At 37.6% G+C, this 12999-nt stretch overlaps 1 protein-coding gene across 3 annotated transcripts in view; it reads left to right on the top strand.

The window, feature by feature from the left end:
- Nucleotides 1–12372, top strand: part of CIB2 (calcium and integrin binding family member 2) — a 36615-nt gene extending 24243 nt beyond the window's left edge. For 2 of the 3 annotated variants that reach the window (XM_059482239.1, XM_059482238.1), the window contains exons 4-6: nt 7115–7262; nt 7351–7546; nt 11233–12372. In XM_059482239.1, the coding sequence (XP_059338222.1) occupies nt 7115–7262; nt 7351–7546; nt 11233–11254 (366 nt within the window). In that variant the 3' untranslated portion in view covers nt 11255–12372. The remainder of the gene's footprint in view (nt 1–7114; nt 7263–7350; nt 7547–11232) is intronic. The other variant, XR_009419428.1, reaches the window with a different exon arrangement.
- Nucleotides 12373–12999: the final 627 nt, after the last annotated feature.

Genomic DNA, 12999 nt, shown 5'->3' with positions numbered 1-12999 from the left:
CTGCTAGACCTTTTTCCAAAACTGATATCCAGAAACGCTGTGACATGCTGTCTTCCCCTTCCTGTTATTGTTCAAGGGCAAAACCAGCCCCAGAAACTGAAAAATATTCAGGTGAATGTCTTTCTTGCAGAGATAGTTAGGGTAGATGTTAAAGGAAACGAATAGGAAATAAATTTAGCAATCTTTGCTTTTTGTGTATATGCCCTGCAGAAGCCGTGTATCCACAAGAATCTCTGTATGAAGAGCTGGTTGGAAATCTGAAGTTCTTATCTCAGTCTGTAGGAATTTTGCTATCAATGTGCAGAATATTGCTAATAAAAAGTAAAGGTTTTCCCTTTTTTTCTCAGCTACTTAAGCACAATAAATATTATTTTTCTTAATTATCAGGAGTTTTCATGGAGACACTACATGGTAGGAAGTGGAGAAACAGTCCATGTAACTGCAAATGAGAGAAGCAGTAGGTATAAGGCAATAAGTGCAAAAAAATTGAGACACTATTTGTTTTTATTCTCAGTTCAACAATTCAATAATTTATCGTTTTAATGGGACAAATGTGGACTTAGCATTTATTTTTAAACAGTTCATTGAATTATGTTGTGTTTTGTCACACAGTCTATTTTTCATGCATGCTAGTCAACTGATGTCTATAAATTACTATAATGTGGAAACAATTATGTGCTCAATCTGATAGTTGCATGAAGCATTGTTAAGCTTTTTAGGAACAATGCTATAAAAACCTTGTAATTGATGGCTTTCCACTTAATTTTAATGATCTAGAAATTCTTCCTTAACATTGTATTTTTTTTCAAATATCTGGTATTTTACAAGCAGAAGCCATGCTTTAGACATTCACTTGTAGAGAATGCTAAGTCAACATGAAGGGAAAAACATTTGAATTAGATTTCAAGTTGAAGGTTACAGAAGTCTTTGTTCCTTTAATACCACACTTGCTGTATGTTTGATTCTGGGATAATATAATTTATTGAACAAGAACCATGTTTTGTTAAAGTGTGTTAAAAAGTATTCGACCAGCATTTAATATATAAATGGAAACATTAAACACATGCAAGCATTTAATTCAATAGAAAACCTTGGGAAAATTTTTATCCTTCAATTATTTTTTAGACTCTGATTTAGCAGATGCCTATGGACAGCTTGGGTTTCTGAAGGAGCTCAGAAATAATTTAGAATTCTTTTTCACAGTAAGCATGGGCTTCTTCAGCAAAATATATTTATGCTTTTTCCAATGGCATCAGTATTCCTTAGGGTTTATGTTATCATCTCTGAGATCTTGATAGCACAACATGAATCCTTTGGCACAGTTCTTTGACTCCTCAGACTTTAACTGCCAGACAGCTTTGTGACAAATCAAGGCTAAGCTTAGAAAAGGAAGTGAGAAATTATGATCACACAGAGTCTTTTTGGCTTCAGTGACAGAGGATTGAACACTTAAGGCACAGCTCATATGAGAACTTTCGAGATGGAAGGCCTGGTACTGAAGCTGACATACAAACCAAAAATTTTATACAGGATCCTATTTAGATTGAGATACAGCAGCATATCATGCTAGCTTAGCAAACTTAGGTGGTAATGGCAGACTTCCTAAGAGGCTTCCATGTATGGATCATAATCATGTATGGATCATATATGGATCATGATCTATCTACTGGCACCACAAGTCTGTGAGGCTTTCTCACCCTGCTTTAGAAGATAATGGAACTTGACTTTATGAAAGTAATAGGACAAACTCAGTATTGAATTTTATACAAATTCTCTCTCAGGTCTCATAAGTCTGTGGAAGAACCTTAGAAATATTGATTGCAAACCACTCATTTTGTTTCAGGAATTCTGGGAGCTTACAGAGAAAAGTGCTTTCAATAACTACTGAGCTTGTTTCCAGTAAAATCCCAGCAGGAGGAGACTAAGTGATATTCCAGAACTCTTTCAAAGCATTGACACTAAAAGATGTTAAAATGCGTGGGATCTTTGTTATAAACTGGGGTCCATCTTGCTCATGAAACATCTTGTGGGCACCTGTGCAGACAGGAGTGAGGGGGAGAGAGGCTTTCCTCAAGATTTTGTTTTTGAAGCAATCTAGGTACTAACTTCAGCTCATACACTAAGAAAAAAATCTTTGACCTTTGCAACTTGATCAGACTGCCTAACAAATCATAATGGTGTTTTCTTTGGTAAATTTTCATCAAGGTGAAGACAAAGACAACATTTACTTCTTAAAATAGAAATAAATTACCTAAATGTCTATTGAATTCTAATAAAATTAGTGCTAATTTCAATGCACCTGGCTTTTTTCATGTACACATTACATTTCTAGTTACTGGCAATGTTGAGCTCAATGCCACTGCAGGTTCTGACAAACGGATAGAATCAATAATGCACTTTTCTAAATTAGATTCTGCTAATATAAAGAAAGATCTTTACCTCCTGCATTAAAGCTTTGAGCCAGGTGTTTTGTGTTTCAAGGGAAAAAAATGCTGATGGTCATTCTCTTTAATTGATAATGAATTATTCACTAACTCCTGATTCTGAAAAGTTGAAAGTTGGGACAAGAAATAAATAAATAAAGAAGGGGAAGGTACTTTCAGTTGATTAGGTCTTCCATTACAGTGAAGTTAACAGAGCTACTTTACTCCATCAGTTCCATTGCAGTCTCTGTTCTCTAATTTTTGCCATCTTGGTTACACAAGCACCAGTCTAATAAATTAACTTTGGGGCATCTGGACACCTGTGAGATGGCAGTAATTAATATAGCAAGACTGTAGCCATGATATGGACTGCTCAGTGTGGGACCAGGGAGAAAGCAAAAGTGATATTTTTTCAAATTAAAACTGATTTCGGTCACATTATCACTGTCATTGCCACAGAGCTGCAGGGGGAAGTGTAACCTGGTGTCAGAGCCCCCTGTGGTGGGTAGCAGTGGTGGGTGTCCATACCCACATCCCAGATTGCCTCTTTCCTAGATTGTGAGCTCTCTGGGGGCACTGCAGTGCAGAGCAATCCTTCCCTCCAGGGCTGGGCAGCAAAGGGCTGCTGGAGGGGAACCAGTTTTGTTTCACTCACTTTACAGTCTGTTGCTTCCTGCCTTTTGGCTCACACAGGAACTTCACTGATCCTTGCAGGTTTGTTGTAAGCTGCACTGGGGAGGAGGTTTTAGATGTGATTTCAGTGAGTTTTCAGGTTCAGAGCTTTCTGTGCATTGGGCAATGACACCTGGGCCTTCTGTGTAAAGGGCAGTGGGTAATGCCAGGGCAGGGTGATCTCCCCAAGCCCCAGCCCTGCTCTGGCTGGTTTTTGCCTCCAGCTCATCTCAACATCCTTGCTGCATTCTGTTAGTTGTTCCTAGTTTTGATGGGATGTTTTACTCCCTTTGGAGGAGCAAAACTTTACTCCAACCACTCTCCTTGCTTCTCTGAAGTCTCTTTATCAAGTGTTGTAGGCGAGGGCTGTTGTCTCTGCATCAAACCCCAGGCCTGCACCTCCCCTGCAGCCTTGTCTGTGCACTTCCCTGTCAGATTTAGGAATCAGTTCTTGTCACAATGCCTTATCTTCCCATGAGGTGCTGGTAAGTTCTGTAATGTTTAAGCAATTCTGTATACAGCTTAAATCTTTGGGTTTTTGGTCGTTGTGACTTCAGTAAAGAGTCATTGTTGAGCTTAATATGTTTCTGCTTTCTGACAGAACAAAATGGTCTTTTTCATTAAGATATAAATGTACCAATTTAGCTCTGTCTTAGGCTTGGTTTCTGCAGGAATTTCTTAAATAGTACTCTGCAGGCACTGCAGAGAAGTTTGATGATATTAATATAATCATAGAAACATAAAACCCAGGTTATTGATTTTGAGGAAGAAGAAAATGAAGAAAAAAACCCTGCAAAGAAACTTGCTTTTTTCTGCTCCAGGGACAATTTGCTGTTGCACTTATTATGCTTCCATTTTGAAGCACCAGTCTTTCCTATGGAGCTTTTATAATTAACAATTTAGCTACTTTTATATTAATGTTTGTCTGATAGCAATTTTCCCCCTCTGTTTTGGAATAATCCTGAAATTTGAGAAAGGCTAGTTTTTCCCATTGCTAAAAAAGTCCTGATTAAAGCATCCAAAAGGATTCTGACTTGCAATAGTCTGCAAAATAGACTGCTTTGTGCTTTTAAATATATTCTCTAAAGTCAGTGGGGACTTATGTTCAAATACAAAAGGGAAAGTCATCATTGTGTTTCTGTGGATATAAAAATTAAGCAGCATTTTGTAATGACTCTCCTGTATCTCCTACTTAATTAACTTGACCTATCTTTGAACTTCACTTGCAACCTCTTATCTCCAAAATGCAGTCAGCCTGTGGGAATAGGATTGGATGCTTGAAATTAATTCTTCAAACTACAAAGCAGATAAGGCAAAAGGCCACCAGAGTACTTTCCTAGAGTCTGGGATGGAAACTAGAGGACAGAAGAATATAACAGGTGACTTAGCTGTAATGGCAGGAGAAAACCCTCCAACAGTTTGTTAGAAAACTAATGGCTGTGTTTCATTGTAAGCTGTTAAAGGTCTGAATGTTGGAATAGATGCTGTGTGAGATTTTAAATGCATAGAAACAATTATCTGAGTAAAAGAAGCATTCCTTGCAAAGATGGATTGCACATTTAGGATTGTCTCGAGCCACTACAGCAACACCATCAATCTGCAAAACAGCAGAGCTGGTTCTTGGTTGTAGTGATTCTTTATTGTTTCTGTCTCCCCTCTCATTTTTATCATGAGACTGCAGAAAAAGCTTTTTAAGACAAGTGTAAGTTTCTAGTTTTAAAAGGAATATTTTTTTCAACAATTAGTGCTTATGGGAAAGCAATCTAGGAAAAAACAATATCATTTTCCCCTTTATTCCCTTCCCCCATGGCTCTTCCTTTAAATATGATGGAACCCTAATCTGTGCTCTTTAGAGTAGAGGTAATGAAATTACAGAAAGGATGTGAAAAGTATCTGTGAAGGTAAGCTAATACTTTCCATTGTGTAAGCCACAGATATACTGCCTGAAGACACATAATATGAGAAAGTTAAAGGAAAGAAATCAATATGAGGAAAGATTTTATTTTTCATTTTGGTTTTAGCGATCCATTTGGCAAAGAGTTACTTAAGAAGTATGCTTAGGTTCATGTAATTAATTCTTAATTGATCTGTATTTTCAAGACCTCTGACATGCCAAATAAATAACTCATCTTATGCAACTGCAAAATGCTTATTGAGTCAGTGAGATCCTGCCCCAGCCTTTCTAAAGCACAAAGTCCTGGGCTTGATATTCACTGCTGATAGGGATATTTGCATCTGTCTGCTCCTGGTTTGTTACCCAATGCTGCCTCTAAGATGTCAGTTTTACTACTGTTACCATGACACTTACTTCTCTTCAGGTTTGTTCCAAAGAAAGCTATACAGCATTTTAGAAATGAAAAATAAATTTCTAACATGTTTTGATGCCCATTCTGATGTTTGGCATTCTCAGTTATTAAATATATAACACATTATTTTTTGGTGTGCTTTTAGGAAGAAAGTGGGCCTTTTCATGTATTTCAGCCAAATGAATCTTACTTTGGCTTATTTATAAACTGGCAGTTTGAACAATAGAACCAATTGTTCCTCCTTGCATGTCTGTGTGTGCATATCCCACAAACAGGTGTATGTGTATAACCACAGGTAAATCCCACAAACAGGTAAATGTGTATTCCATTAATATCTCCAGGGACTTTTCCAGGCATTTAAGTGAGATACTTTAACTTGAGCAATACCCACCTGCTGCACCTACACATCATTCAGGAGACATGTGTGATCACTGCATATCCTTTTACAGTGAGGTTCTCTCAGCCATCTGCCTGGCTCTGGGGTGTTATTTTTCATTCTCATGCTCTGGAGAGATGTGACCCTTTTGCTTTTGAGGCTGCTTTTTATTTTCAGGAATCCCTCTTTTCTATTCTATTTAATTTGGTTTTATCTGCCCTGGTTTTGTTTTCATCTGAACAGTGAGCTCATTAATCTCCTGTCCTTTGAAATCTGTAGGCCTGTTCTCAATTGTGGATTCCTTCAGTCATCCAACCCTTCAGGAGAATTTGTATTTAGTATTGACTTCTTTATTGGGCTGGCATTTGAGCCTAAGGCTCTGTGGTCCCTACTTCACCTGTCCATAAAAACAGCCTTGTTCCTGGTCATTACTTTTTTAGTCACCACAGTTATGCCAAAAATGCCTTCTATAGATGCTTGTGTTCTATGTGTGAATTATCAAGAAAGAATTCAAGTAAACTGAAAAACAACATTTTCTGGTCATTTGTCTCTCAAATATAGCTAGTTTTTGAAATTTCATTTAAAATAATAGGATGGTTTATGAATACCTGTTAGGTAATTAAATTTACAGGAAATAAAAGAAATTAAAAGGAGATATAATTGAGCTTTTGAGCTTTCACAGTACTGCTCCTTTAAAAGCCAAACAAAATGCTGCATGCATATTAAAAATAGTGAACCTGATATGCCACCACCACAGCTGTACATATGTATGGATCAGTATGTTAATCAGTGTCTTGGCTTCAGATGAGATCTGTATCACAGATTTAATGAGATGCTGCTCACAGCCCAAGTGATGTTTGTGTTCTGTTCATATTCAACTAAATTGAATTGATTTTCCAAGTTTTATTGATACAGCTACAAATTAGTGTTGGGGTTTTGTACAGCTCTGAGAAAGACAATGGGTTTTTACTGTAAAAACATTTGTTTTGTGTGTTTATGGTTTTAGAATATTGTCTTATTCTAAGGTGCTAGAAATTATTTCAGGATCATCTCCATTGGTGACTATATTTCATTTAAATTTCTGGAATTTATGGTCAATCCAACCACAGGTTGGACATTGACATGTGTCAGTGAAAATAAAAGGCCAGAAGTGGTACTATGCAGCAGCAAGGACTGCTGAAACTTCCTGCTAAAGCATACAAATGTAAGTTTTTTGATGGATTTTTGGGGAGAAAAAGATGTCTTTAAAGAGCCAACTATGCAATTAAATATTCATTATCAAGTAGTCTGCAGATTTTTTCATCTTCCAAATACCAGTCTATGTGTGTCTTTCACAGGAGAATCCCTTCAAAGAAAGGATTGTGTCATCTTTCTCAGAAGATGGAGAGGGGAGCCTGAGCTTCAATGACTTTGTGGATATGTTCTCCGTGCTCAGTGAAATGGCTCCCCGAGAGCTGAAAGCAATCTATGCCTTTAAGATTTATGGTACTGTGTGGAGGGGCTCTGGTGTGCTTTTGGTGTTTGGAGTAAATGAGTGGTACACTTGGTGATCTTTGGTTCTTCTATTGTTTAGATTTTAACACAGATAACTTCATTTGTAAAGCAGACTTGGAAAAAACCCTCAATAAGCTGACCCGGGAAGAGCTGACAGCGGAGGAGATCACTCTGGTTTGTGAGAAAGTCATAGAAGAAGCTGACATGGATGGTGATGGGAAATTAGGATTTGCAGATTTTGAAAACATGATTTCCAAGGCACCAGACTTTCTCAGGTATTATTTTAAGAAAAACAGAGTTCCTTGCATACTTGCAGGTATGTTTTAGGATATCACTGTGCAGTCCAATACAAGAAGTGTCAGATGTAAGTATTTTACTAGAGAACTCACTGGGGGATGACTTCTTACCTAACTCAGTTTACTTTTCCTGGGCATATTCCAGTTCTCTCCTAATTTAAGACTAAGAGCCCAATGACTTTTAATTATCACCTTTCCTGCTCCTCCACTCATCTTGGTGCAGTTCAGGAAAATATTTTGATCCATTATGAGCTCAAATTCAGCCTATAGCAAGGATTAAGCCTAGAGCAAGGATCCCAGCTGTCTGCATAGGAATGTGTGTAAATATTGCATACATGTTACAAGTACACATAGAAAGGCATTGATCTCTTTGCTGTGAAAGTGTTTTTTGAAGAACTGTGAAGTGTCCTGCAGAACACAGAATAGTATTTCTTTCACAAATGAAACTTCTGAGGAAAGAGGTTAAAAGCCATTCAACAATAAAGCAGGAGGACATAATTCCAGTGAACCTTGAGAAACATCAGCTTCTGGAGAGGAGACATTCAATGTGAATGTCTTTTATACGTTTCAGGTATTCCTTGACTAATCAAGTGTATCAACAGAAACCCCTTTAGAACAAGACATGTATCATCATTATGGTGAGGCTCAGCTCAGTAGGTATTCTAGTATTTTGTTTACAGTTATTTCCAGCTAAGAAAATATGCTTCTTTATGCTGCTATCCTTGTAGAAGCTGCTGGGATCAGGTAGGGTTTCCTTTAATCAATCAAAAGGCTGTGCTACTCCTACAAATCTGGTAGAGAACAGTGATCAAATGGGAAGAATTGAAGGCAGATCTGAAGATTCAGTAGAAACTGCAGTTTCAGAAGTTTCCTGTGCCATGACTGATTTTACTGCTGTGTTGTAGAGGCTTGCAAACTGCTGACTGAGAATTCCAAGCTGAGGATGCTGTGCAGTCCAGTCATTTCCTGAGAAAGTTTAGCTGGGTCATGGGATTTATCTCTGAAATCCTCAAGCCTAAGAGCTCCTGGTGATATATAGAAGGGTCTCCTTCCACCTCCTAACCAAAACACTGGTTTGGAGTCTCTGACCAGGCAGTTTCTATATAAAAGCAGTTTCTGTGGGGATAACAGTACAAAGAAAACAATTTCTTAGCTGGAAATATATGTAAATAAAATATTAGAATCCTCTGAAGAATCTGATGTTTCTTATGGTTCAGCAACATGTGTCTTTGAACCTATATTGGAAAATGAGAATGTAATGGAAAAAAGCCTCAGAGTTGAGAATGTGTAGGTTCTCTAGTTTGGTTTCTGTTTTAATTTTAAGAGTTAACAGCTGCAGGAAAAGAAAGTGACAGGGTCATAAGACTACTTTTATCCAAACCGATTTACATGCAAGATTTGATACCTCTGCCTTACTGTTGTTTACTGTTCATTTTGTCTGTAAAGGTATTTTATTTTTTTAGGACATTTTTAGTTATATTTTTGCTGTGTGCACTGCATCACAGACTGGCATACTTGTTAATACTGAACTTCCTGTTCTGAGGAACTTATTCTAATTTTTTAAATACTGGGTAAATACTGCATTCTAAAGAGAGATTTGACTTTTGGAATGGAATTCATTGCAGTTTAATGCCACAATAGGTTCACCAAAGTCTGACTGGGATTGAACCTAAGCAAGCACGCTCTGGCAGGAGCCAGTGCCTGCCAGCATGTGACAGACTTTGTGACATAGGACAAGAATGCAATTCCTGTAGCTGATCTCTCACCACAAAAAGCCCAGTTCTTTGTGCCATAACAGTCTTGGAAAGGTTACCTATTCATTTACGGAAACAATGCTTTCTTACATCTTTGTGGATTAATCTCCAGCTCTGTCTCTAGCCTCTCATTTTCTTTTGAGTTTTCAGCTGTAATGGTTGTCTTAAATGATAGCCTTGGGCTGTGTGCAGCCACAGGGCAGGCAGGGCTGTGCAGCTTCACTGGGTAATCTACTACAGAGCATGCAAAGCACAGGAGGTGTCTGAATAGCAGATGACCAATGCTCTATGCCAGTGGAAAACTGAACTAGCTTCTTACTATTACAAAAAGATCTAAAAACATGCTTTCATCTAAAATAAATTGGCCATTCGAAATCTGAAGCAGATGTGTGGAAGAAATACCAACCCATCAATGTCCAGAGGCAGTCACAATTTCATTTGCTTTTGCTTATCTCCACTTTTTGTGCCCAGTTGAATGCATTTCAGAATTTAAATTCAAGGAAGCCCAAGAGTCTAATGATTTACACTTCCAGCTGCTCAGCAACTGTGAAAATGGAACACCTAGGAACCAAAGCAATAGCCACATTGGAAATGATTGCCAGTGAGCAAATGCAGATGCTGGGTAACTGCAGTTTGTAGGGATTTTGCTGTGAAGCCATGGGCCGTCAGTAATTCTGGACATCTGATCCCAGAATACCATCCTGGCAATGGGGTATGGGAGCCTTCTGAAAATGCTGAATAACTTGCAAGGCCCCAGATGATTTTTATCTGTAGTAAAGGGTTTACTCAGAGTAAAGGATTTACTCTGTTCTTTTCCTTTTGTCCCCACCTCTTCATATCATAAAAGGGGGAATGTAGGATTCCAGGCAGTTAGGTTTTATCCCTGGCTCTGCCATTGCTTGAGCAGCTGATCTGTACAAAGCCATAGAACACTTTTTTCTCTCTGCTCTCTTATGTGGGACCAGTGCTCACCTGACTTGTGACAAACATTGAGAACTTTCATTCAGCTGCAAATGATCATCAGCAGCAGCATGAGATTTGAAATTACTGAGGAGAAATATCTTCTTTACTCTGTGGAAAACCTTTGAAGGCCAGATTCTAATAGCAATATGCACTCAGGTTATGAAGCACATGTTGGGGTGTTTTTAAGCTGTCACACTATCACGCCTACTTAACATATACAGCAGGCATTAGCTTTGACACCATGATCCAGGCTTTGACCTGCTGTGAGCTGAAGTTCATCCACTCTAGGTTGACTTATTTTCCTTATCTCATCACTCCTTTCTCAAACCTTTATTTAATGACCCTGTGTAGGTTTAATCTCCTACAGAGAGCCTTTGCCAGCTTTGTGCTGCTGTCAGGCAAATGAAGATGCAGTAAAGTCTGTTGCTTGATTTGCACTGCTGTCATTGAGGAATTTTTTCCAGACCAGAAGAAAACAGTGTTAATCATTAACCAGGGAACATCTATGCAGTTGGCTGTTATCCCAGAAGCTGAACTAAGCTGTAAATGATAATGACAGTTACTAGTTGAGAAAATTGGATCCCAATAGTTTTATTTCACTAAAAATTGTTATCATTAAGAAGCTGCTTGTAGTTTAATGGAAGCATTGGCAGATTGAGCTGGCACTAGTTAAGTGTTCTGTTCTACAAGACTGGTTACGTTTTCCACAGGAAATTGTTTTATAAATCATCCTGGAAGTTTCAGCTTATTTGAATGCCTGAGGGTGAAGCCTGCTGTAACAATAGGTAATGGGGTTTGAGAGGAGTATGGCATTAGTAATACCTAGGAACTGCCAGAACCAGACAGGGAAACAACACATTAAACATTGGAAATGCAGGATTTCTGAAACTGTTGTGGGCATAGTGACAAATGTGTTTGTGTGTCTTAATCTTTTTCTTTCTTTTGCAGTACTTTCCACATAAGAATCTGAAGATGTTTCTGCCAGTCCAGCTTTTCTGAATCTCAGGCACTCCAGTGATTTTTGTCCCCTAGTGAGGGCTTCCTAGAACTCAGCAGAAAGTACTGAAAGAATTCTGGTCCACAAAGAGACAGAAGCATCATATGATCTACAGGATATTTGGAACAGACACATTTTTATCTTCTCTGCTGGCCAAGCACTATGGCGAAGATTGGTTGTTGGATTGTGGTATTTCTTTTTTTCCCCTCTTTTTTTAACAGTCAGAATCAGAATATTATTAAAAGTATTTCCACAGAGTTTTTATATTTATGAATATTTAATACTGCTCTTAATGGTGAAAAAAAACAAAAAAAAAAAAAAAAAAAAACCCTGAGAGATTAACTTTGGTGTGTTTTCCAAGAGTATTTGAAAGAAAGCATGGGCCTTAAATAATGAGATGCCTCTATCACTGTGTTGTACAGCTGGGATCTTGCATGGAAAATACCTGAGGTGACAGAACTGCAGTCAAGATCAAGCTCCCAGTGTTGAAGACAGCCACAGCCCAGGTTTGCCTTTCAGCCACTAAAATGGCAACTGCTGGGTTTGGTGCTTACCTTCAACCAATATTTTATGGATTGTTGTGTCCTTATAAAACTTGAAATATTTGCCTTTTGTATATGATAATTGTGTACGTGATTAATTCCTTCCCAAGATAAATGTTAAAACTGTGTCCTTATTCTCAAAGGGGCTCCTGCATTTTACTCATTCTATGGGCTGATAATGTTCTTGAATGGAGGAACATGGTCATCTGTAACTCATGAAGAAGTTGAAGAAGCACAGAACTACTATTAAGGACATGAAAAGATATTTTCTTTTGAAACAAGCTATGCAATCTCTCCCATAAAATGCATGAATGCAGTTCTATCTTTTCCTTTCCTCTCCAGCTGGAAATCAGCTAGATCTTTTTGTTGGGTTTTGTTGTTGTTGTTGTTTTGGGTTTTTTAAATTTTTTTTTAAATTTTACTTCCAGTATTGTTTAGGTACTGGGACCTGAAGACAATCATATGTGTATTAATTATTGTTCTAACAGTCAATAGAAGGGCTCTGTCACTTACATGGCTTCTGTATCAAGGTCATCACAATTAAAACTTTTGAAGCATTCTGTTGTGCTTTGAGAATTTTTAGGCTGACCACATACTAATTTCCTTTCTGATCATTATTCCAATTACTATAAAGTTAAATCTTTCAAAGAATGAAATATGTTATATAGAAAACTGTTAGAGAACCTAACCTGTTTATCATTTCTGTAGGGATGGTGATGCCTGTCTACCTCAGAAACTCTTCTGTGTGGTGAGCTTGCAGGGTAACTTGCTGTTCAGATTTACACACTATGAATAAAGAAGAAATATTTACCTAGCAGCATGTGTGTACATTAAAAGTTTCAATGGAAATTTTGGATATTCAAAGTATACAGGACAGACATGTCTAAGATTGCACAGTGAAAATGACAGTAATTTTTACATTTATTTGTAGAGCTGTCATGTTCATTCATTATTATAGCATTTTAATGCTTCCTCCTACTGATTTCTGTTTAGATAAAGAAATTAAAACCTGAATTCCCTTACCCAACTTAAAATTAACAGAAATCAATCCTCATATTAAGTTCTGATTGAGTAAAAAGAGATTCAAGCCTGTTTTTCATTTTGAGCAGGTTAAGTTAGATCTATTAGCTGATTCAAAATATTTGCAAGACATTGGCATTAAGATAGATTATGTTA

The sequence above is a fragment of the Ammospiza nelsoni genome, chromosome 14 (assembly GCF_027579445.1).
Source record: "Ammospiza nelsoni isolate bAmmNel1 chromosome 14, bAmmNel1.pri, whole genome shotgun sequence".
In the NCBI taxonomy this organism is placed as follows: Eukaryota; Metazoa; Chordata; class Aves; order Passeriformes; family Passerellidae; genus Ammospiza; species Ammospiza nelsoni.
This window is presented reverse-complemented; position numbering and strand designations above follow the sequence as displayed.